This window comes from Bactrocera neohumeralis, chromosome 5 (genome assembly GCF_024586455.1).
Source record: "Bactrocera neohumeralis isolate Rockhampton chromosome 5, APGP_CSIRO_Bneo_wtdbg2-racon-allhic-juicebox.fasta_v2, whole genome shotgun sequence".
NCBI lineage: Eukaryota > Metazoa > Arthropoda > Insecta > Diptera > Tephritidae > Bactrocera > Bactrocera neohumeralis.
This window is the reverse complement of record NC_065922.1, coordinates 45,502,839-45,527,744: the sequence shown is the minus strand read 5'-3', so window position 1 is coordinate 45,527,744 and position 24,906 is coordinate 45,502,839. Positions and strand designations below refer to the sequence as shown.

The 24,906-nt window shown below is 42.5% G+C and overlaps 1 protein-coding gene across 1 annotated transcript in view; it reads left to right on the top strand.

The window, feature by feature from the left end:
- Positions 1 to 24,906, top strand: part of LOC126758929 (neurogenic locus Notch protein) — a 170,008-nt gene that overhangs the window by 140,635 nt on the left and 4,467 nt on the right. The window contains exons 6-8 of the mRNA XM_050473381.1: positions 18,133 to 18,295; positions 18,550 to 24,490; positions 24,555 to 24,873. Coding sequence (XP_050329338.1) covers positions 18,133 to 18,295; positions 18,550 to 24,490; positions 24,555 to 24,873 — 6,423 coding nt within the window. The remainder of the gene's footprint in view (positions 1 to 18,132; positions 18,296 to 18,549; positions 24,491 to 24,554; positions 24,874 to 24,906) is intronic.

The following is a 24,906-nucleotide window of genomic DNA, read 5'->3' as shown; positions in this document are numbered from 1 at the left end:
TCTCATGCAAACGCTACAGTACGGCCAAATGGAACTCCGTAAAGACCGTCTGCCCTTCCGAAACAAATTTATGATTCACTAAAACACGAATATCGGAAAAATCAATGAGCATCACCTTTATTTTTTAGCGGCTTTGGTGTGGGTTTTTGATTTCGGCTCGTTTTTTTCCTCAATTCCTATGATTGTTGACTTGTTGGCATGTCAAACTTAAAACCCGTGTCTCATCGCCAGTTAAATGCTCTACCTGAATGTGGGATGGGAATTCGCATGATCGAGCATGCCCAAAGAGACCGGTTTAGGGTATTCTTTTTTAAAAAATTCAACTTTATCGTAAATAATCTCTTTAACACTTTCTTGACGATTTTTAAGTACCAGTTAAGGCTTATGTTTTTGATAAAACTGAATCACCGTAAGCCTTTTCCAACATTCGCAACGAAACAGAGTTTTGCGTTTCATTTTTTTTTCATTGCGTTATTGAATTCATAAGAAAAAAAATTTCTCTTAAAATAATCAAACAATTTTGTAGAGCATTCAAGTTCCTACAAAATCTATCTTCTTATTTTCTTCTTCTTCTTCTTCTTATAAAAAAATATAAAACTATAAGGCGGAGCATCTCTCTGTTCCAAGTAAAAGCTCACCAATCAAAAAACGTATTCCTTTTTTGACCCACCCTAATATATATGTATGTACATAATGGGTTGTCAAAAAAGTCTTGCGGTATTTATATTGATTTTTTTTTTTTATTGAAATTGAAATGAATTTTTGATGACTCATGCCCAGCTCTTGACCGATGCTACGGCGGCTACTATGCCGGTCTCTTTCGACCAATTCAGCGATTTTATCGTAATTTCCGGAGCGTGGCGCATCTTCGACCACCTTTATACCAGAACGAAAACGAAATACGCGCTTTCAGCGTATATACCGCAAGACTTTTTGACAACCTATTATAAAACCTCCTCTGCAAGAGATATGCCCGTGTGGTGGTGTTCGATCGTCGTCGTTCGCAAAAAGTTAGTTCTCATATATTCACTACAGAACTTTTAAATAATAACTCATATTGCTTCTGAAGTTGTTTAATTGTGGACATTAGATATTAGAATGATAATTGCAAGTAAATTGTAAATTTAATTATACTTTCGAAAATAGTTTACTTAAATTAATTAATAAATGTGAACGTCGCGCAAAAGCTATCACACACTACTCGCCTTACCGCCAACTGCATGCGCATAGTGCAACAAACTTGAAAGTATAAACAACAATAACAACAACAACACATGCTTTAATTATACAACACTTGCGAGTTAAACAACATTAAAGTCGCACATTAACTACTTAAACACAGCATTCTAAACTATATAATTAAGCTCCATATGCGCATGCGTACAAACACATTTATGCTAATGCACATACACGTACATGGCTGCATACATATGCAGATTATTTCAATGTTTCAATTTAAATAGGAGTGTACTGCTGTCTGTTGCAAGTGCAGTACTTGCGAAATACGCAACAACAAAAAGAACAACAACAACAACACGACAGAAACAAGTGTGCCTGCAGCCGCACCCGATTCTCAGGCAAAGCTGCCATGCAATGCCACGTATAGGCGAATGAAAACACCAACAACAATAAATGCAGCATTGTAAGCCACTTTGCATGCCGTTGCATGTGTATGCATTGGCTTCTGGGACTTGTATGTGTGCGTGTGTGCGACGGCAAACACTTTTCTAATTAATTCAGCGCCGACGACAGTGTCACAGTCGCTTACGCCGCGTCACGCGGTCAGCGGCAATGCGGCTGGTGCATGTAGTTGCACTAGTGCAATTTGTTGTTGTTGCCGGCGTAGCTGTTATTCTAATGTCGCTGCTGCGGCAGTCGCCAATTGGCTTTTGAGTTCATTTCATTCAATTCGTTTCAATTCAATTAATTAAACAAAATTGCATGAAATTTGCGAAAAATGCACTCACTGCAATGGGCAGGCCGTCACAGCAACAACAACAACATGCATATAATAATATATATGGCATGTATAAATGTATTCATCAGCGACAATAAAGGCAACGCGCGTGCACAGCGAAAGATGACAATTACCGGCCAGATTCTAGTTGTGGAGGACAGCTGCAACAACAACAACAAGAACAGCAGCACCACCACCTCCGCCACCAACGCCATGCCATTATGGTTGTAGTCGCTGCAAATGTTCGGTTGACTGTTATTGCTGTTGTTGTTTGGCTTGTCGCGCATGCTGATGCCATAAACCGACGCAACAACAATAAAAACAACAACAGTCATCATCATTTGCCAGCAGTTGTTTGTGACAATGCTAGGGGCAATAATAAAATTGCATAAACTCGCAACAACAACAACATGTAACAATAATAAATGCATTGGGCGGCGACAACAGCAACAACCATTGGTCATTGCATTACAATTGCATATTGGCGCACTCACACTAACGCAATTCACATTTCAATAAAGTCCAATGAAGAATGTAGAAACGCATCGACACTAAGCCAGGCTGTGAAGGTCTAAAGTTGCTCTTGCAATTTATTTATTCACTTATTTATTTGTGATGCAAGCTTGTAGGCAATTTTTAAAAATAGAAAACAAAAACAATGTTTGACAATTTTTTTTTAATTTTTTTTATTTGTTTGTTCTTAGTTTGAACTTGAAACAAATACTTTAAGGGATTGCGTAACTGGTAGGCGCATGCGTAGCGAGTTCCAGCTGATTTGATAGGTTGTAAATGATTCTAGAGTATAGTTAAATGGTTAGGTTAGTCTAGAGACTGTTTAACTTTCACAATTTATTTTTGTCCCACAGTTCCTCGATTTTTGAGACAACAAACTGAAGTTTTGCACTAAACTTTTCTACCCAAAAAGCTGCACATTTGTGGAATCCGCCGATATCGGAGCTCTGCTCGTATATACAAAATGATTTTTGGCATGAAATTTCGAGGTCCGATCCGAGACTTAATTCTGTTACCACGGGAAGCAGGAGCCCTTGTAGTTCGCTCCAACCTGGTCATGCGGACTGGCCCTTCGGAAAGTATCGTGGTGGTTGTGGTTAAAAACCGAATGCGAAAGGAACTGACACTTTGTCAGTTAAATGAGAAGTTGCATTGCAACCGGATGCCAGACCCAAAGTACGGCAGAGGTTTTAGATGGACCTCGAACCCTACCAAAGTGGTTAGTGTGTCCATTCTACACTGCCAATCGGTACTAAAACTGCCTGTCATATTCAGGGCGCTGATCAATACATTGATTTGATCTCATGTGCCTTGAGCGCCATGGGATAAGGCTGTCGACAGCAGGTACCCACTTTAAACACACAGACATTGACTCTTCTCTTAAAGCATTTTAAATTTTCTATTAACTAGCTCAATTGGCTTCCAAAAAGTTTATTTTTTTTTTAATGAAATTTTTGTCCACTTTACTATCAATTTCGTCCCACTGTGCGCACCTAGTTTACTATCTTGTACACTTTAATAAAATCTTTTATCGGCGCGTTCTGCTATTTCACGTTTTTCCACGCCATTTGCTGCCAACATACATACACATACATTCTATTTTCGTTGCAATTCCGCTATAAATATGTGTATGTATCTGCGCATGCGCTTGTTGTTGCTGACCACTACCCTGCAATCGGCGCTGTTGTTGTTGTTGACAAAATGCAAAGCAGCGTAGGAGCGGCGAAAGCAGTGTGGAGCCGACACGAAGCCTCGGCTGCATTGTCTGTGCCATTTTATCTTTGTCATTGTGCAGCTGTGGCACTGCTTATTGTTGTTGGTGATCTTTTTGGTGTTGTTGTTCTTGGTCTTTGCCTGGACTTTCTAATTAAACACAGTGGCAAAAATAGTAGCAACATTGATGTTACAACAACATCGCGAATTGTTGTTGTTATTGTTGCCCACGGCCGGCTACTGTTGCTACTCCTACAAATTGTTAATCGTCGTCGTACAACAGCAGCTGTTGCTATAATTGTTTGATAAATGTTGTTAGTGTTGTTGTGCTGGCTGTAAGCTACTTGTATTACTGCTTGCCGCTTCATTTGGCTGCCGTTTGTTGGCAAATTTGTTAGCGCTTGTATGTATTTTTGTGGTGTGTGTATATGCATAACGGTTATAACTGTGCTTTGTGCACTTTCTTCTCCGCTATTAACCGTTTTTTTATGAGTGCAAATTGTTTTTCTCTTATTTTCATCATCAGCAACTGCTTGACGACCTTTGCGGCTGCGGCGAATTGCCCTCGTCCAATTGATTTTAATTTCTCTCAGTCTTTTACAGGCCATAAATTAAAAATTACAAACGAGTGCAACATGTCGCTGATTGGCTGTGCACAATTTTTTCGATTTTTTTTTCGATTTTTTTGGCATAATTTTTATGCATTTTTTGTTTTTGCTGAAGCCACTCATTTGTGCTGGCAATTAAAAAATTTGTTCAGCGAACTTTTGCATTTATTAAAATAAAAATATTTTATTTTTTATTTGTACATGCATATTTTGTGCATTTATTACGCTCAAGTAACTGTAAATGCCATAACTACTACTCAATTAATCAAGCCAATAACGGTTTAGCTTCCGTTTGAGTGTGAGTCATCACAAGTAAATATGAGAGTAATTGAGCATTTTACTGTTACGCTATGAAATACACGCATTTGACTGCTGTCGGCGATAATTGCTGCAATGATTATTTGAAAAAGTGATAAATTGTAAGCTACATGCATGACAAAGCGCAAAATGCAAACTTGTTGCAAGCTTAAATGGATATGTGGCGCCTTTGACGTTGCTACCGATCGATAAATATATTTCGTTCTACCTTCAACCGCATATTAAGCAACTTCAATATTACCTTTCCTCTTCTCCTTTCGCCTCCTTTCGCCAATAAATATCTTGCCACATTCCTTCATTCAGTCCGTGCACCACATAACGAAGTGCAAATAATTGCATCCGATTTGCCAGATTTGGTTGTTGGTTGTTGGAGGCCTTGTCTCAAGGCAGCGTTACTATTACATCTAAATATATGGACACACACACATGCTCGCAGCTATTTTGCCAAGAATTCTATCAGCAAGTAAGCGACATATGCTCGTAATTGCCCAAAACAACAACAACTTTAGAGGAGTACAGCGTAATGGGAGATGATAAATGGGAGTTTGGTATGCACCAGTTTCCATCTAGGCAGCATAGCTTAGCAAAGCATGAAGGAGCTTTCCTTTTTGAAGACTTCCTCATGCCCTATTTAGACAGTAACTGCTTATTTGCCACATTTGGTGCAAATTCCGATGATTTCACATTTCTTTGCGACCATCAAAAGCTTGATGCGCGACGTTAGAACGGTAATTTAGGTCAGTATATGGTGCACTCGTCTTTTGCACGCTCAATTAGGTGTTTTAGTCCAATATGTAACGGTAATTGCCGCTATTAGCTGAAATTGGTTTTCTTTGGGCGCTGAACTGTACATTCTTGCATAAAATCACACAAGATTCTGCAAAATCTAGGAAACAACAATACGGAACAAAATGTGTTCCCCACATAAGGGATCCATTACTAATTGATTTACTATTTTATTTGAGGCACAGATTTTGAAAAAAGAGTCTTCTTCTTTACTGGCGTAGACACCGCTTACACGGTTATTGCCGAGTTTACAACACCACACCAGTCGTTCTTCCCTTTCGCTGTTTGGCTCAAATTCGAGATTCCAAGTGCAGCCAGGTTCTACTCTACCTGGTCTTTCCAACGGAGTGGAGGTCTTCCTTTTCCTCTGCTTCCCTCGGCGGGTACTCCGTCGAATACTTTCAGAGCTGGAGTGTTTTCATCCATTTGGACGACATGACCTAGTCAGAGAAGCCGCTGTCTCTCAACCCGCTGAACTATATCTATCATTCCATTGAATGCGATATTCGCCGTTACTGATGCTCATCAGATGTTGTCATCGTCCATGCTTCTGTACTAGAAAGGTCTCTCTTGTCGGCATGAATGGGAGTGTGGAGATTGGAGTTGTTCGTGGCTGCCCGCAGGGTTCCATCTGTGGTCCTTATGATGGACACTCTGCTCAGGCAGCTCGAGCCACTCTGTAAGTGTTGTGCGTATGCAGACGACCTTCTTCTTATGGTCGAAGGTCGCTCGCGGTCTGAACTAGAGCGGGCGGAGGAGATCTCTTAGAGATCGTGAATACTTGGGGTGTAGGTGTGGAGGCTGACATATCGAGGGAAAAAACGGTGACAATCTGCCCTTAAGCAGTATTGTTCGGTATTGTGGTTCGCCTACCGATTGTTCGTTTGAATGGGATGGGGTTTAGCTGGAATGATGGACGATTAGATGTTAGTGGTGTGATCTCCACTAGTCGGACTACCGAACAGTTAGGGTCGTTTGCATGTGAATTGTTTAAGCGGCGAAGGCGGTTAGCTGGGAATTAGGGTTAGTTTTTGTATGAGTGGTGCGTGTAAGTGATGTGTGTATGGGGTCCAACCTCTGGCCATCAGTCCAGAGCCTGGCCACCAGTAGCCTCAACTGATAGTAGCTTCGGCTACGAGGTCTGACCGGAGACTTAATTCTGGAACCACGGGGAGCAGGAGCCCTTGGAGTTTACTCCAACCTGCTCATGCGGACTGGCCCCTCGGTGAGTATCGTGGTGGTTGTGGTTAAAACCCAAATACGTGAAGAACTGACTTTGTCAGTTGAATGTGGGGTTGCTTTGCAACCGGGTGCCGGACCTAAAACACGGCAGAGGTTTTAGATGGGCCTCGAACCCGACCAAGGTGGTTAGTGTGTCCATTCCACACTGCCAATTGGTTCTGAAGATGCCTAGCATTCTCAGAGTCTGATCAACGCATTGATTTGATCCGCTGTGCTTTTGAGCGCCGTGGGGTAAGGCTGTCGTCAGCAGGTAGGATTTGGAAGAGCTTGAAATCGAAAAAATAGTAAATATTTTACCTCAACGGTGATATGCCACTGTGGACCTGCAGTTTCTTCCAACATTTTTATACCCTGGACAGGGTACGTTAAGTTTGCCACGTTGTTTGGAATGCCTAGAACTAAAAGTCGGAAACCAGATTTAGATTTTGATTTCGTAGTCGCGAATAGTGCCGTAGATTTTGAGATATCGATCTGAAATTTTGCACAATGTCTTTTCTACTCGTTTGTGGGAAGCGGAAATCAGAATACTCAGTCTTACATAAGTTGTCTAAAACTCTTTTATCATTTTGGCACTGTTTTGTATTTGTACTAAATATATGTATGTGTATCTGATTTTTTTTTGCTCTTTTGCATTTTTTATTTCTCGATATTTTAACCGTTCCGCGCATTATTCACCTAACTACTTATCATACATAGTCTATACTCCAAAAAAGCAGCAACAACCACAAGCGCAACAATATTTTAATTAAACGCCAAACTTGCTTCTAAACATGCCGCTATGACCAACACTTTGCCACCAACTACATTGTTGTTGCTACACTTGTGCGCACACACATAGTCTAAGCTGTGGCTACAGGCCCCAGCTGCTGGTGGTTCCACTATCTAGCAAAAGGTGAAGGTCACTGTGTGACTGGGTTTTACGTTCTCACAGCCGCGCATTTGCATTTAGATTAGCCGCCACATTACATACTAGCTACATACTCTTATGTTTGTACCCATGTACATATGTACGTATGAGCATGCGCATAGGCTTGTTGAAAAATTTGTTGTTGCAAAAAAAAACTGCATCTACAAATTTGCTTACGAGAATGCGCCGCGCCGCACCGCCAAACAAGCCTGTTAAGTTGGTAAACACCACTTGCACTTGGCAGCTAAATATTTGTCTTGCCACATGTGCTATGCGCCGCCGCGCGACTATTTTAAAATCACTCCTAGGCAAGCGCGGCTCCGAATATTATTCCCATAGCGGCGGTGGTGGTGGCGGACCGGCGTGTCTCAAACGCCATTCACTTCAACATATCGGGAGCAGATGTTGAATGTGCGTACGAAAATAGCTGCCACATACTTGCTTAAACACTTCGCACACTTACTACAAGGGTTCGTAGGCATACATAGTCGTTGTGGCGTTGAGTGCCTTCGCCGCTGGCTTCTTGTGTTGCTAAGTTCAACGCTGTGCTGTTGCATGATCGACTCGTTTTCGGATTTCTTGTTGTTCTATACTTTTCTATCGACCTGACACTTGTTTTCACTTAGCACTCACACTTCATTCGTTCGCTTCACACTCCATTTTGTACAAATTATACGAATATGCGACAGCTGGAAGCAGTTTCTTCCGCTCGAGAAATGATCTATGATCATAGCTTGAAAATATTCTCTCCAGGGAGATGTTAAAAAATATAATTAAGTGAATTATTGAAAAATAGAGGATGTTTAGTTTGAAGCTAATAGAACGATGCTGTGGGATCTAAATTCTTAAAGGAAGTAGATTACAAACATTTATGGTTTTAACTCGCTATCACGATGAATACCTCATAATATTTTCCAGTTCCTTGAGCTTACCTAAAACAGCTTCAAGTTAGGAGAAATTAATTTTCCATTCTAGTCCAAGAAGGCCCTAGATTCCATCTACGTGGAGAGGGATCACATCACCTTAGTCGCGCCCAGCGGGCTCCTGGAATTGTTTAGAATGCTGGTCCTTTGTAACCATATGTGATATAGGGGAGGTACAATAGACCATAGATCGCAGTGCAAAGCCTCAATATTACTATCTATCTATCTACAACATATATAGGTCCAAGAATGCTGTTTCAAGCTTCCTACTAATGTCTAATTTAAACTTTCTCTATTTTTTCCCCATCTATTTTCTGGCGTTAAATTTGTCCGTAACTCTCCTTACATAGGTTTTAGAATGGGTTCCTCCTTTAATATGATGATTTTATACTCTCGCAACAAAGTTGCTAAGGAGAGTATTATAGTTTTGTTCACATAACGGTTGTTTGTAAGTCCTAAAACTAAAAGAGTCAGATATAGGGTTATATATACCAAAGTGATCAGGTGACGAGTAGAGTTGAAATCCGGATGTCTGTCTGACCGTCCGTCCGTCTGTCCGTCCGTCCGTCCGTGCAAGCTGTAACTTGAGTAAAAATTGAGATATCATCATGAAACTTGGTACACGTATTTCTTGGTTCCATAAGAAGGTTAAGTACGAAGATGGGCAAAATCGGCCCACTGCAACGCCCACAAAATGGCGGAAACCGAAAACCTATAAAGTGTCATAACTAAGCCACAAATAAAGATATTAAAGTGAAATTTGGCACAAAGGATCGCATTAGGGAGGGGCATATTTGGACGTAAATTTTTTGGAAAAGTGGGCGTGGCCCCGCCCCCTACTAAGTTTTTTGTACATATCTCGGAAACTACTATAGGTATGTCAACCAAACTCTATAGAGTTGTTTCCTTCAGGCATTTCCATATACAGTTCAGAAATGGAAGAAATCGGATAATAACCACGCCTACCTCCCATACAAAGGTTATATTGAAAATCACTAAAAGTGCGTTAACCGTCTAACAAAAAACGTCAGCAACACTAAATTTTACGGAAGAAATGACAGAAGGAAGCTGCACCCAGGCTTTTTTTAAAAATTGAAAATGGGCGTGGTCTCGCCCACTTATGGACCAAAAACCATATCTCAGGAACTACTCAACCGATTTCAATGAAATTCGGTATATACTATTTTCTTAACACCCTGATGACATATACGAAATATGGGTGAAATCGGTTCACAACCACGCCTTCTTCCAATATAACGCTATTTTGAATTCCATCTGATGCCTTCTCTGTATAATAATATATACATTAGGAACCAATGATGATAGCGGAATAAAACTTTACACAAATACGGTATTTGAAAAATATGTAAATGACGGATAATGAAATCTCGATTATCACTTCATCATGCAAGAGTATAAAATGTTCGGTGATACCCGAACTTAGCCCTTCCTTACTTGTTTTAAATTTAATTTCTTATATGTATGTATGACAAAAAAAATAAAATCATAATTCAAAAATGGACCACAATAAAATGTTAATTATAAAATGCAAAATATAAGAGAACTCAGCGTTGACCCAGGCATAACCAATCAAGGCGAATTGTGGCAACGCAGGTCGCGGAGTCTAGCAAATGCACCGAATTAGGCGAGCACAGACTGTCAACATAGGCAGCCAAATTTGCTACCAACAACAAAAATAATAAGCAACACACAAGCACACAAATGTTCATTAGAATTTTGTAGCAGAAAAAGCACAAAAAGGAATCAACACTTTAAGCCGTAGGAGCTTCGAATCGATTGTCTGCTGAGCTCGCCGAACCCAGCGAGCTTTCGTGCATATAATTTGCTGCCTGCTAAGTTTCACTCGCATTAAAGGCATACTCAATGCGTTTCGTTTCCGAACACTCACTCTTTTGAACGCTGCAACATTCAATAACGGGCCGCTCTTTTATGCTCACACATCGTGTTGCACTTAATGATGCTCGTAAATTCGTAATCAAAATTGAAATGGACTTTTCTCGTATTTAACTTAATTTATCGCAGATAAAGATAGCCTTATTTAAGTCTACAACTAAAGTTGATAAGAATGCTGTTTGGGTGAGATTAAGGTAAATTATCGATACCATTAGGATTTAAAGATATTCTGATGATTCTGATTGCTGGTATGCGTCATGGATTGGGCTTGAAAGCCTTTAACAAATGCCAAGAGTAGCGCTTAAATTGGTGAACAGCGGATTTCTTGCAGATTTCGCAGCTGAACTTGATGAGTCGCAAGTGTCACTAGTGCCAAAAGTAACAGAAAAGTTTGGGGAAGTTAAAGAGTATTGAAAAAAATTATTAATAATTCTGATGAAGTTTGAAAAGGGTAGTATTTACTGTACAAGAAGTTATTGGGTTCTGGATATGATTTTTAGATAAGTTATGAACCTGAATACAGTGTATTTTTTTTTTAATCGAAAATATGCCTTCTGTTTCGAAATGGGTCTATCTCGGCGACTACCTGTATATCATAATTTCATTTTCAGTCGCTTGTTCTTGAGATATGAGAACAGAAAAAAGTCATTTGGGAAAGATCCAGACCATCATTTTCAATGATTAGTTTGTCTTCTACTATAGACTTTGCCTCGATCTTCCGATTTCAAATTTTCATAAACGATTAGCTGCTTTTTCGGTTAACTTCTTATAGTCTGAACAAGATATAAATGTGATCTTTGCCCCTATCCGACTTTAAATTTTCATAAACGATATGTTCAATGAATTTTCTAGATTTTCATCTATTTGATTATCTTCATTTTACGATTGAAAAAACCGATTATTTCATAGTCGTCAAATATACTTAAATACTTCTTATCGACTGAACAGGGTATAAGTATTAAATTTGTCATGAAGTTTGTAAGACCCAGAGGAAAATTTTGGATAACCTATAAAGTTTACAAAAATGATGATATATACACGATTTACATGACGTTCCTGAGTCGATTTAGAACTGTTCTGTCTGTCTTTCTGTATGTTCTGTCCGTCTGAATATACGCGAACTAGTTTCTCAGTATTTGAGATATCGATCTGAAATTTTGCATACATTCTTTTTTTCAACAAACCTACTCATTCGTTAGAAACACTGCTAACGGACCACTATATGTTATAGCTGGCATACAAACTGAGTGATCAAAATCCGCTCTCACGACAGTCGGGTCTAAGTAACCGGAATCCGGATCTGGATTTTTACCCGGTCAAGGATTGTCAACTCGGCATCCTTCCTCGAAATTGCTGCAGGAATGTTTTATCCCACTACAATAACAACAACAGTGATCAAAATCAAGTCCTTGTATGACAAACTCTTTATTTGACATGACACCCTGACGGAATTTGTCGTGGACTACCGTCCAAGGCCATATTTCAGTTTCCGAACATTTTGAGACAAAACAGAGCTCTAGAGCATATAGCTTCCATAGAAATAGACCAATCAAAACTATGAGAAAGAACTTTTTGTACCATTATATGCTCTAAAAATGCACTTGTGATGAGTATTATAGCTTCGGTCGCTTCGTCTGCCGAAGTTAAAAATTTTTCTTGTTTGTTTGTTTTTGTTTCAGGTCAAATCTAACTATCAAATATATAAAGTTAGTTCTATAGTCTAGTAAAGTATATTCTAAACTAAAACGATTATTTTCCATGAATTAAAAATCTGAGTTTTGCAGTATTGCTGACCCCTCTACCGGTTAATATAACCGATATAAAATCTTAAACAAAAGCAGAGCAATATTTATTTTTCTTTTAACCACGAAGAATAATAGATATACTTGTACTCACACACACATATGCGGATTTGTGTATCGGTAAGCGCAATATGAAATCAATTTTATGAACAGAACAAGGTTCACACCCTTTTTGGCCTGGTCCAGTTCAGTTAACTTTTAGTGGCAGAGACACCGAACCAAACCGAACGATCAACAGTTCAGTGTCATGCACCTTTTGTTATGCATGGTTATTGCTGCTGCTATTGTTGTTGTTGCTGCTATTACTTGCATTACTAAACGTCTTGTATATGTTTATGATTCTTAAGCGTTTATGCTTCAATGGCAACAACAACAACAATAATAAGCAATCTGACAGTGTCAAGAGTGGCGTATAAAGAACATATCAACATACCAACACTAATTTTATTAAATTCTAGCTCTTTATGGAAAGTCTTAAAGAGTGCACAGACGACCCTTGGTGGTGCAAGCATACATACATACAAATCTACATTTGCTGTCTTTAAGGCGCTGACGAAGAAAAGTGGTTTAGTGGTGTGGTCGTTGGTTGATGATGATGATGGTGAGCTTGCTACCCAACAACACCAGCTGATTGCTGCTGCAAGCCGATGTACATATGTATGTACATATGTATGAATGTTGTTGTATTCAGTCGGTCGGGAATAGTGTATGTGTTTGGTGCTTCGCTTGGCACTGTCTTCAGCCGAAGTTGAAACGAAGCTAAAATAAAGCGCAACTTACGAATATTATCGGGCAACTTAGGTAATGATCGTGTTTGTGTACGCATAAATAGTCGGCAATCAGCCGAGCGAGCAAATGAAACGACGAATTATTTATCTAGATACAAATACATACATATGTATGTATGGATATATTTGACAACATTTAAATGAAATATGTATGCATGGTTATATTGCCCAAAATTGGACTTTGTTGTCAACATTTAAATGAAATTATCTTCAAAAAGTAAATGGAACCAATCTAAGTCATGTGGAGTCAAGCGTTTGTGATTGTAGAACAACGGCTTTGTCGGTAGTGGGGACGAGACGATGAAGTTGGGGCAAGACCGACTAGCAGATATTAGTGATTTGCTTGTATATTGTTATATGGTGAATATATAGTTAAGTATACAATATTGAAAGGGATGCCTTCCAGTAATATTATCCAAAAATGTTTACTCAAAATAGGTAGTCTTCAGTTTCTGAGTTCGGAAAAGAAACCGTAGTTTCAAAAATTTCCACTCAAAATAGGGAGTCTTCGGTTTCTGCAGTGGCGTAGCTAGGGGGGGCCGAAGGGGGCCGTCGCCCCGGGCGCAACGTCTTGGGGCGGCAAAACGATTTTCGCTGCTTTTTAATATTCAGAAAAATACTTCAACAAATAAGATGTCTTGTAAATTTACTATCAATTTCCTCAAAAACCGTATTGTGAGAATTTTGGAACTTCAGAATTTGAGTGGCTTCTAGTTCCTAAATTTTATATACTTAATATCGAAGATATTGTGTAAAAATTCACTTTTGTTCGAACTACCTCATGAAACTTGTAGGTAGGTGGATAAAGGGGGGCGGCAGAGCATCCTTGGACCCGGGCGCCCGAAGTTGTAGCTACGCCACTGGGTTTCTGAGTTCGAAGAAAAAACGGGAGTTCCTCTTTGAGTCCAGTTGACAGATTTATTTACTTACCGTCCGCATTAAATTGCTAGTTACCGAGGTTTCAATAAAAGTTTGGTTAAAAATCCTACATAACCTCAAAAATCCAATACCTTAACCTTAATATTTTCCAAACGTATACAAAATCATATTATTCTACCAATTATCGTGGCCTCACATCCGTCGTTTTTATGGTTACCTGTGTCATTTACCCATTCTAAAAGCTAAAACCTGACTTGTCATTGAATTTTTAAGTTTTTTCGAGTTTAATTTTTAAAAGTTACAATCTTTCGACTCTCTTTCTTTGAGTTTGATAAGTCTCCCGAAAGTTAGGACCAACTTTTGTGCTTCACCTGTATAAAATAGTTCACCAACTTTCAGCTATTAGCTTCAACGAAATCGGATCTGAAAAAACCCAAATTATGCCCAAGATTCGTTCATAAATACACATGCACTCACAACTACACCCATTTTCACATACATACATACATACATATTTAGAAACGTACAGCGAAAAGTGGAGTGATGTGAGGTAAGGCAACAGCAGCGGCGGAGACATGCCAAGCAGGCGAAGCAACAACGAACCAGCCAAACCAGCAACAAAGCAAGCATACAAAGCATGCAAGATATGAGACCGTGGGAAAGAACATTCAAAGTCGTTCGTTTACCGTTCGTGCCCGGCTTCGGGCGTACCATCGTCCGTCGTCTGCTGTGACTCGTTACATGCGCTTGTTGCTGCCAACGACTTGTTTTTTATTTTACTGCTTGCTTTGCTTTATTTTCTTTATTTACTTTAGCTTATACATATTTTCTTTTACATTCTTTTACGACGTTTTCATACGGATTGTTTATGTTTTTACCATGCGCTTTCTGCTCGCTTTCGTTTGAGCTACGAAGACGGCGTATTGTTTTATTGTTTACAACGAGTCTGTCTTTTATTTTCGGCTTCTTGTCGTTACTTTTCGCTATTACTTTGCAGACAGACATTTCTTGTTTCGTCTGCACATGTCTTTTTTATGTTGTAGATATGCCTTTATGCTGTGTTAGCGTTTTTGGAGAGCATGTATACATATTTATTTCGCTTGGTGTGCGCGGTCAGAGCGCGCTGGCTTGCGATCTACTCAGCGCCGCTCGCGTAGCGTTCGAGTCTCGAACGAGCATTCGTTGTTGATAGCATTATTTGAGCAAATGCATTGTTTGGTGGTCGCTCTCTCACTTGCCTCGGTTCAACTTAACGCTACAAAAGCCGGTCTTTACAACAAAGCGTTGCCTACCTACCTGTCTTATAAACAACATTTGCTCTGAGCATGGAAATATGCTAGCGTGGAAGATGTTGGTATTCCACGGCTGTTCGTGTGTACTCGCAATTTCATATTTATTTTTCTCTTATTTTCTTTTAACCTTAGTTGAGGTCCACGCTTACTTTTATTGTTTGTGAGCAAGTCTTTTGCTGCATGGCAGTCCAGTTCCATTGCTTGTACGCCTATTTTATTAGCAACTTCGTGCTTTATTTGTTTTCATTCCTTTGCGCATCGATATTCTCGCAAGCAAAGATCGTTGTGACTCTATTCATTTATACACTTGCTGGCTGTATGTGTTTGTGTGAGCCCCTGCTGCTCGTTGTAGCCATGTGTAACACAGCTGCACTTTCCGAGATTTATGCGTGTGCTACAAGAGCGAAACAGCAACAGCAACAACAACGTGATTTGAAGTCCAGCCAGACTTGGTTCTCAAGGGCGACGGAGGCATAAGGTGCAAGCGGTGCTTTTAATTTATTTATCTGTTGTTTTCGTTTCGCTTTTCACCAGGCCCATCGGCGCTTTGCATAGCTTTGCTGGGAATCGGTTAGCACCAAGCCCAGCGCGAGAATGTGGCGCACCACTCCGGTGTGTCTATATGTACTTACATACCATATCTACATATAGATTTATGTATGTATGTATGTATGATGCTTTGGTAGCGCAGCTTGGCTATGATTCAGCGCAAAGCTTAAACACACTGGACACTCGCCTGACAATATCGAACCAATAATATGCCAATCTGCCTAGGTATTGTTGTACAAAAAAGCAATGCGCCACGTTCAGCGGCATATTTAAACGCTAACACTCATTTTGTATCCCAAAGACATACATACATATAAGTGTGTGTGTGTGTGCGTGTTGCATTTTGACCAAAATCCACAATTTTCTCCCAAGTCACATTTTGCTGCGCATTTTTGGCGTTCGCTTGGCACATAGGCGCTGCCACTGCACCGTTGCTTAGCTGAGGGGTGTGCTGAGGCGCTCACATTGCCGCGCTGTCTATTGCGCTCGGCCGTCTTGTAAGCGTGTTCGCTCGATTGCCACAATGCGACGCGACAGCCAACAACTGCGGAGTGGACTTTGGCATTAATTTGCATAAGCATGAGTAATGCCTCAAATTTGGCTAACAAGCTGCATGCAGCGAGCTGGCGTGGCGCGCGGGGGCATCGCGCATTGTTGCACGGCTAATGCTTGTGGGCAGCAAAAACAGGATTTTTTGCGTGCAACTTTTATTTCATTTTCGGTTTTTTTTTGTGCGCATATTTGTGTGCACCAATTCTTTTATTATTACCGTTGCTTTGTTTGAGGCTCTTTTATTTTTTGCTTGATTCTCTCATATTTTTTGCTTCGCTGCGCGCTGGCTAATAATGCTTAATGACGCTTTGTGTGCAAAACTTCGATAATGATTGACTTTGACTAACTGAAATGATTTACCTTTTTATGTGTTAAACAAATTATGCCTTTGGAAGTGATGCAGTGCTCTTTGCACACAGACACACACACATACAAACATATGCGCTTACTTTTTTTGGGAGTACTGCAGCCCACTTGGGGACCATAATAAGTTGTAACTTGTGTGCGTTTAGTCCGAATGGATTGAGGTCAATAAATTTTTGCGAAAATATGTTGTGTTTGTCCATTGTGAAGGCGTGAGAACTGTTGGACCGCTATTGACCTGGAGCTCGTAATTTGCATGCATTCTTGGGTGGATGCCTTTAGGATTTTACCGTTATTTATAATTATGTATGGAAGCAAAATCTTTTGGTGGCATTTCATACATTTCATTTAACTAGACATTTGCAGGGAAGATTATTCAGATATTTGCATGGGATACCCGCTTTTAATCACGCTTTCATAAGGCCCAATGATCCGTTATTGTTGTTGCAAGTTTAAACAATTTTCCCTTATTCTGTTTAATTCCAAATCGAAGCTTCCACTAATTGTTCTAAATGGTAACTTTAACAGCTGTTCCGTCATTTCTCCAAAATCGCCCGAAACTTAACACTATCTATATTATTGGAGTGGCGGTATCTCTCATGATCAATAATCCTCTTGAAACCCCATGAGTCAACAAAAATCTGCAGCGCCCAACCTAAAATCATTACAGTTAAGACTCATCTTTATTAGAACTCAGAAAGAGAAGTTCCCTCTAGGGTGACTGTTAGCTCATTTATAATGAAAGACGTTCTGGAACTTAAAATCCAGAGAACCGAGCACTTCGTCTTACTTTTTGCTGTTTGGCACCAATTGGAGGTTCCAAGCGAAGCCAGGTCCTTCTCCACCTGGTCTTTTCAGCGGATCGAAGGTCTTCTCTTCATCTGCTTCCCCTGGCGGGTACTGCGTCGAACACTTTCAGAGCTGGAGTGCTTTCGTCCATTCGGATGACATGACCTAGCCAGCGTAGCCGCTGTCTTTTAATTCCCTGAACTATGTCAATGTCGTCGTATATCTCATAAAGCCTATCGTTCCATCGAATGCAATACTGGCCGTTCCAATGCGCAAAGGACCATAAATCTTTCGCAGAACATTTCTCTCGAAAACTCGTAACGTCGACTCATCAGATGTTGTCATTGTCCTTGCCTCTGCACCATATAGCAGAACGGGTATAATGAGTGAATTATAGAGTTTGGTTTTTGTTCGTCGAGAGCGAAGAACTAAGCACTCCCTTGTTAAAATAACACTACCGAACAATCTTCCCGCAGACTTAAGCATTAATAGTTGATCAACAAAAACTGCTTCACGAGCTCGTAGTTTTGTTTGTAGATTATGTTATTTCGATTTCGTCTTTTCCCATATCAAAACCTTCTCCTAGGAATATATCCACAATTATTACAACTCTGGAATAATTTTTATTTTTATATCTCACGTGATAACTCTTTTATGTTGACTATATTTACCCCTTTTTAATCCAATAAATTAATACCCACTCAATAAATAACATGAAATCTCTTCTTACTCTTTCAGGCTTTCGTGGCAAGCATTGCGAAGAAAATATCGATGACTGTCCCGGGAATTTATGCCAGAACGGCGGTACTTGCATAGATGGCATTAATACATACCGTTGTACCTGCCCGCCAAATTTTACCGGCGAACTGTGTGAAGAAGATGTGGATGAGTGCGCGATGAGGTGAGTACGAGATTTTCCTTTAACCCATTTTTTTCTTTTTGAGAACTCAAAAACTACCACTTTTTCTTTCACTAAAACCGCGGCCCCAACTTTTAATGTTATTTTTGTTTTATTTTTATTTTATTTATTATTATTTTTTTAATACCCAATTACCACGAGCCGCAGTTTATCAGTTTTTAATATAGTTTTCTTGATTGAATACTCAATAACTGTTCTCTATTTTTGCTCTCTTCAAACCCATGTAACGCTCGTAGACCTTCGGTATGTCAGAATGGCGCAACTTGCACCAATACACACGGCAACTATTCCTGCATATGCGTGAACGGCTGGGAGGGTAGAGATTGCAGCGATAATGTGGACGATTGTGTGGCAGCCGCCTGTTTCTACGGCGCCACTTGTATAGATGGTGTGGGATCTTTCTATTGCCGTTGCACACCCGGCAAGACGGGTCTGCTGTGCCACTTGGATGATGCCTGTACGTCGAATCCGTGCCATAAGGATGCCATATGTGACACTAGCCCCATAAATGGTTCTTACACGTGCTCCTGTGCCACCGGTTATAAAGGTGTGGATTGTTCGGAGGATATTGATGAGTGCGATCAGGGTTCACCTTGTGAACATAACGGTATCTGTGTGAATACACCCGGCTCGTTTAGATGTAATTGCTCGCAGGGTTTTACGGGTCCACGTTGTGAGACGAATATAAACGAGTGCGAATCACATCCTTGTCAGAATGAGGGTAGTTGTTTGGATGATCCCGGCACTTTCCGTTGCGTATGTATGCCCGGTTTTGCTGGCACACAGTGCGAAATCGATATTGATGAATGCCAATCGAACCCCTGCTTGAACGGTGCCACCTGCCACGACATGATTAACGGGTTTAAATGTTCCTGTGCGCTCGGGTTTGCGGGCACACGTTGCCAAATCAATATAGATGATTGCCAGTCGCAACCATGTCGTAATAATGGTATATGTCACGATTCCATAGCCGGTTATACGTGTGAGTGTCCGCCTGGTTATACGGGCACATCTTGTCAGATTAACATCAATGATTGTGATTCGAATCCCTGTCATCGTGGTAAGTGTATCGATGGTGATAACTCGTTCAAGTGCGTCTGCGATCCAGGCTTCACCGGTTACCTTTGCCAAACGCAAATCAATGAATGTGAGTCCAATCCTTGTCAGTTTGGTGGACATTGTATCGATCGCGTCGGTTCGTACCTCTGTAAGTGTTTGCCGGGCACATCGGGCAAGAACTGTGAAATCAATGTGAATGAGTGCCACAGCAATCCGTGCAACAATGGTGCCACCTGTATTGACGGCATCAATAAATACACCTGCGAATGTGTGAAGGGATTTACTGGACTCCATTGTGAGATTAACATCAATGAGTGCGCCTCGAATCCTTGCGCCAATAATGGCGTCTGCATGGACATGGTTAACGGCTATAAATGCGAATGTCCACGCGGCTTCTATGATGCGCGCTGTCTGAGTGATGTGGACGAGTGTGCTTCGAACCCGTGCATCAATGGCGGTCGTTGTGAGGATGGCATTAACGAGTTCATCTGCCATTGCCCACCCGGTTATGGTGGCAAACGCTGTGAGATTGATATCGATGAGTGCAGTTCTAATCCATGCCAACATGGCGGCATCTGTATTGACCAACTCAACTCCTTCCAATGTCAGTGTATGCCCGGCTATACGGGATATCGTTGTGAAACAAATATTGACGACTGTTTGATTAATCCGTGTGTAAATGGCGGTTCTTGTATTGATTTGGTGAATGGCTACAAGTGCGTTTGTAAAGTACCGTTCACTGGTAGGGATTGCGAGTCCAAAATGGATCCTTGTTCGACGCACCGCTGTCGTAACGACGCCAAATGCACACCTTCGCCCAACTTTCTGGATTTCTCTTGCACCTGTAAGCTTGGCTATACTGGACGTTATTGTGATGAGGATATCGATGAATGTGCGCTCTCGTCGCCCTGTCGGAATGGTGCGACCTGCTTAAATGTGCCTGGTACTTATAAGTGCCTCTGCGCGAAGGGTTATGAAGGCCGTGACTGTGCCATCAATACCGACGATTGTGCTTCTTTCCCCTGTCAGAATGGCGGCACTTGCTTGGATGGCATAGGCGACTACACATGCCTCTGCGTCGATGGTTTCGACGGCAAACATTGCGAAACCGACATTAATGAATGCTTGAGTTTACCCTGTCAGAATGGTGCTACGTGTCGGCAGTATGTAAACTCCTATACCTGTACATGTCCGCTCGGCTTCTCGGGCATCAATTGTCAAACGAACGATGAGGATTGTACAGAGAGTTCCTGCATGAATGGCGGCACGTGTATTGACGGCATTAACAGCTACAACTGCTCATGTTTACCCGTTTTCACCGGCTCCAATTGTCAGTATAAGATCAATAAGTGCGACTCGCAGCCCTGTCAGAATGGCGCCACGTGTCACGAGAGTGGTGATGAGTACACATGCCATTGCCCACATGGTTACACGGGCAAACAGTGTACGGAATATATAGACTGGTGCTCTCAGTCGCCCTGTGAGAATGGGGCCACTTGCTCACAAATCAAAAACCAATATAATTGCAAGTGTGACGCCGGCTGGACGGGCAAACTTTGTGATGTGGAGATGGTTTCCTGCGAAGTGGCGGCTATGCGTAAGCAAGTGGGTCTGAAACAGCTGTGCAACAACGGAACTTGCAAAGAGATGGGCAATATGCATTTGTGTCTCTGCAAACAAGGCTACACAGGCAGTTACTGTCAAACGGATATCAACGAGTGTGAGGCACAACCTTGTCAAAACGGTGGCACTTGCTTGGATCGTGTGGGCGAGTACAAATGCATTTGTCCAAAGGGTTTCCAAGGACAGAACTGTGAATTGAATATCGATGACTGCTCACCGAATCCATGTCAGAATGGTGGTACTTGCCACGATTTGGTACAATCCTTCAGCTGCTCTTGCCCGCCGGGCACATTGGGTATCATCTGTGAAATTAATCAGGAGGATTGCGTACCAGGTGCCTGCCATAACAACGGCACCTGTATTGATCGTGTTGGTGGTTTTGAGTGCGCATGTCCGGCTGGTTTTGTGGGCTCTCGTTGCGAGGGTGACATCAATGAGTGTCTTTCAAATCCCTGCTCCAATGCGGGTACTTTGGACTGTGTACAGCTGGTGAACAACTATCATTGCAACTGCAAACCTGGTTATATGGGACGTCATTGCGAAATTAAAGTCGACTTTTGCGCCAACTCGCCATGTCAAAATGGCGGCATTTGCTCAACGAAGCAGTCGGGACATCACTGTGTCTGTCAGGTTGGCTTCTACGGCAAGAATTGCGAATTCTCTGGCAATGATTGCGATTCAAACCCCTGTCAAGCCGGTAACTGTGTGGTGGACATGATACGTGGCTATCGTTGCGAGTGTCCGCCCGGCACCGAAGGTGTGCAGTGCGAAATCGACACTTTGGATGAGTGCGCTTCGAATCCGTGTCTACAGGGCGCTGCATGTGAGAACTTACTCGGCGATTTTGTGTGTTTCTGTCCCAGCAAATGGCCAGGCAAACGTTGTGAAATTTATGATGCTAACTACCCCGGCTGGGCTTCGGATACTAGTCGTGGTCCACTTAACAAATACACGAAAGACTTGGAGTACCAACGTGAAATGTGCATCAAGCGTGGTTGTGAACAAAAGAAAGGAAATCATAAATGTGACCAAGAGTGCAACACCTACGCTTGCAACTTCGATGGCAACGACTGTTCGCTGGGCATCAATCCGTGGGTAAATTGCAGCGCCAAGATCGAATGTTGGCTCGTCTTCATGGACGGGCATTGTAATGAGGAGTGTAATAATGCGGCTTGCCTCTTCGATGGTCGCGACTGTGCCAAGAAACTACAACCATGCAATCCCACTTATGAAGCTTACTGCCAGAAACACTACGCTGACGGACACTGCGATTATGGCTGCAACAATGCCGAGTGCAACTGGGATGGTCTGGATTGTGAGAATAATCTCGAGCAACCGAATCTAGCGGATGGCGCCATCTCGGTGGTAATGTTGATGGATGTCAAAACTTTCCATGAGAAACAAGTCGAATTCTTACGTGAGATGGGTCATGTATTGCGCACTACGGTACGCGTCAAAAAGGACTCGATGGGCAATGATATGATCTTCACCTGGAAGGGCACATCGCACTTGACCGACTTGGAGAATTCGGAGTTCGGGCGCAAGCACCGCATAATCTCAACAGAGCGTAACGACCAAACTGGCATACAAATCTATCTGGAAATCGATAATCGCAAGTGCATAGATTGTTTCAACCGCGCCGCCGAAGCAGCTGAATTCCTAGCAGCTTCTGCTGCCAAGTACACGCTCTCACCAAAGTTCCAAATCTATAGCGTGCGTGGCGTACAGAATCCCGGCGAAGATGTTGAGGAACGTCCGAGTAACGTCAAATATGTGCTTATCGGCATCAGTATTGTAGTGTTCGCATTCCTTGGCGTGTTGGTGACTACGCAACGTAAGCGCGCTCATGGCATTACCTGGTTCCCAGAAAATTTCCGTACCACCACCGCCACAGCTGTGAATCATCAACGTCGTCGACGTGACACTGGGCAGGAGATGCGTAATTTGAATAAGAATCCCTCGATCGCCTGCATGAGCAACGATGTCAACATGAATTCTGGTCATATGGGTCACGCGCCACAATGGTCGGACGACGAATCCGAACTGCCACCACAAAAACGCATGCGCAACGAGCATGGCGGTTATGCTAGCGATCATACAATGGTAACCGATTATGAGGAAGCTGATCCACGCGTCTGGTCGCAAGCGCATCTGGAGGTAGCTGATGTACGTTCTTCCATTATGACACCGCCGGCACATCAAGATGGCAAACACGATGTGGATGTGCGTGGACCATGCGGCATGACACCACTTATGGTGGCGGCCGTGCGCGGTGGCGGTTTGGATTCCGGTGAGGACATAGAGAACTCTGACGATCAAACGGCGCAAGTGATTTCCGATTTGTTGGCACAGGGCGCTGAGCTCAACGCCACGATGGACAAAACGGGTGAGACCTCTCTACATTTGGCTGCACGTTATGCGCGCGCCGACGCTGCTAAACGTTTACTGGATGCTGGCGCTGACGCCAATTGTCAAGATAATACTGGACGTACACCACTACATGCCGCTGTGGCTGCCGATGCAATGGGCGTCTTCCAAATATTATTGCGGAATCGCGCCACCAACTTGAACGCACGCATGCATGATGGCACCACGCCGCTGATACTCGCCGCACGCTTAGCCATCGAGGGTATGGTTGAGGACTTAATCACGGCCGATGCGGACATAAATGCTGCTGATAACTCGGGCAAGACAGCGCTGCACTGGGCAGCCGCTGTCAATAATACCGAAGCTGTGAATATACTGCTTATGCACCATGCCAATCGCGACGCACAGGACGACAAAGATGAAACACCACTCTTTCTGGCGGCACGTGAAGGCTCCTATGAGGCCTGCAAAGCGTTGTTGGATAACTTTGCCAATCGCGAGATCACCGATCACATGGATCGTTTGCCACGTGATGTTGCATCCGAGCGTTTACACCACGACATCGTTATACTTTTGGACGAACATGTGCCACGTTCGCCACAAATGATGGCCATGACGCCACAGACAATGATCGGTTCACCGCCACCAGGCAGTCAAGCGCAAATCATCTCACAGCCCACTGTCATTTCATCGTCAAAACAGCCAGCACAAACAACAAAATCGAAAGCGGCGAAAAAGGCAAAGCTATTGGAGGGCAGCCCGGACAATTTGCTCGACGGCGGCGGCAGTCTGCGACGCAAACCGGGCTCAAAAAAGGGGACAGGGGGCTCGGTGTCAAAAAAGGGCGGACAAAACGGCCTTACGGCAGCACAACTGCTGAATGGCTTGGGTGGTGGACTGACAGCGCACGGCCAGGGGCTGGAGGGAGTGGATCAACAGCAACTGCTGGATGCCGGTCTCAGTGCAGTGGACTCGCCACCACTGTCGGGCCTAACAAGCCAACCGAGCCCATACGACACGTCGTCCCTGTACTCGAACGCGATGGCGGCGCCAACACATCACCACAACGATCTGCTGGGCAACAGCAACGGCGCGAAACAACCACCCAGTTATGAAGACTGCATAAAAGTGAGTAGTGTAAATTCGCAAAACGCTAGCAAGAAAAAACTAAAAGTTCACCTTTTCGTTACAGAATGCGCAGACAATGCAAAGTTTGGTGCAACAACAGCAGCAGCAACAGCAAAATAATATGGATTTAATTAAAATGGAGAATTATGTGTACTCGCGTGGTTCGCCCTTTCATCAGGAAATGATCAGCCAGAAGGCCAACAACCAGCAAAGCATGAACTCGCTTTGCGGCGGTGGAGGTGGTGGCGGTCCCGGCAATCTCGGTCACAACGGCCCTGGCAATATGGGCAACCACGAGCAGGGGCTGAGTCCGCCCTACTCCAATCAATCGCCGCCACATTCCGTGCAGAGCAGCATGGCGCTCTCGCCGCACGCCTACCTAGGTGAGTACACCGTAGCATTACGAGTGCCAAAAA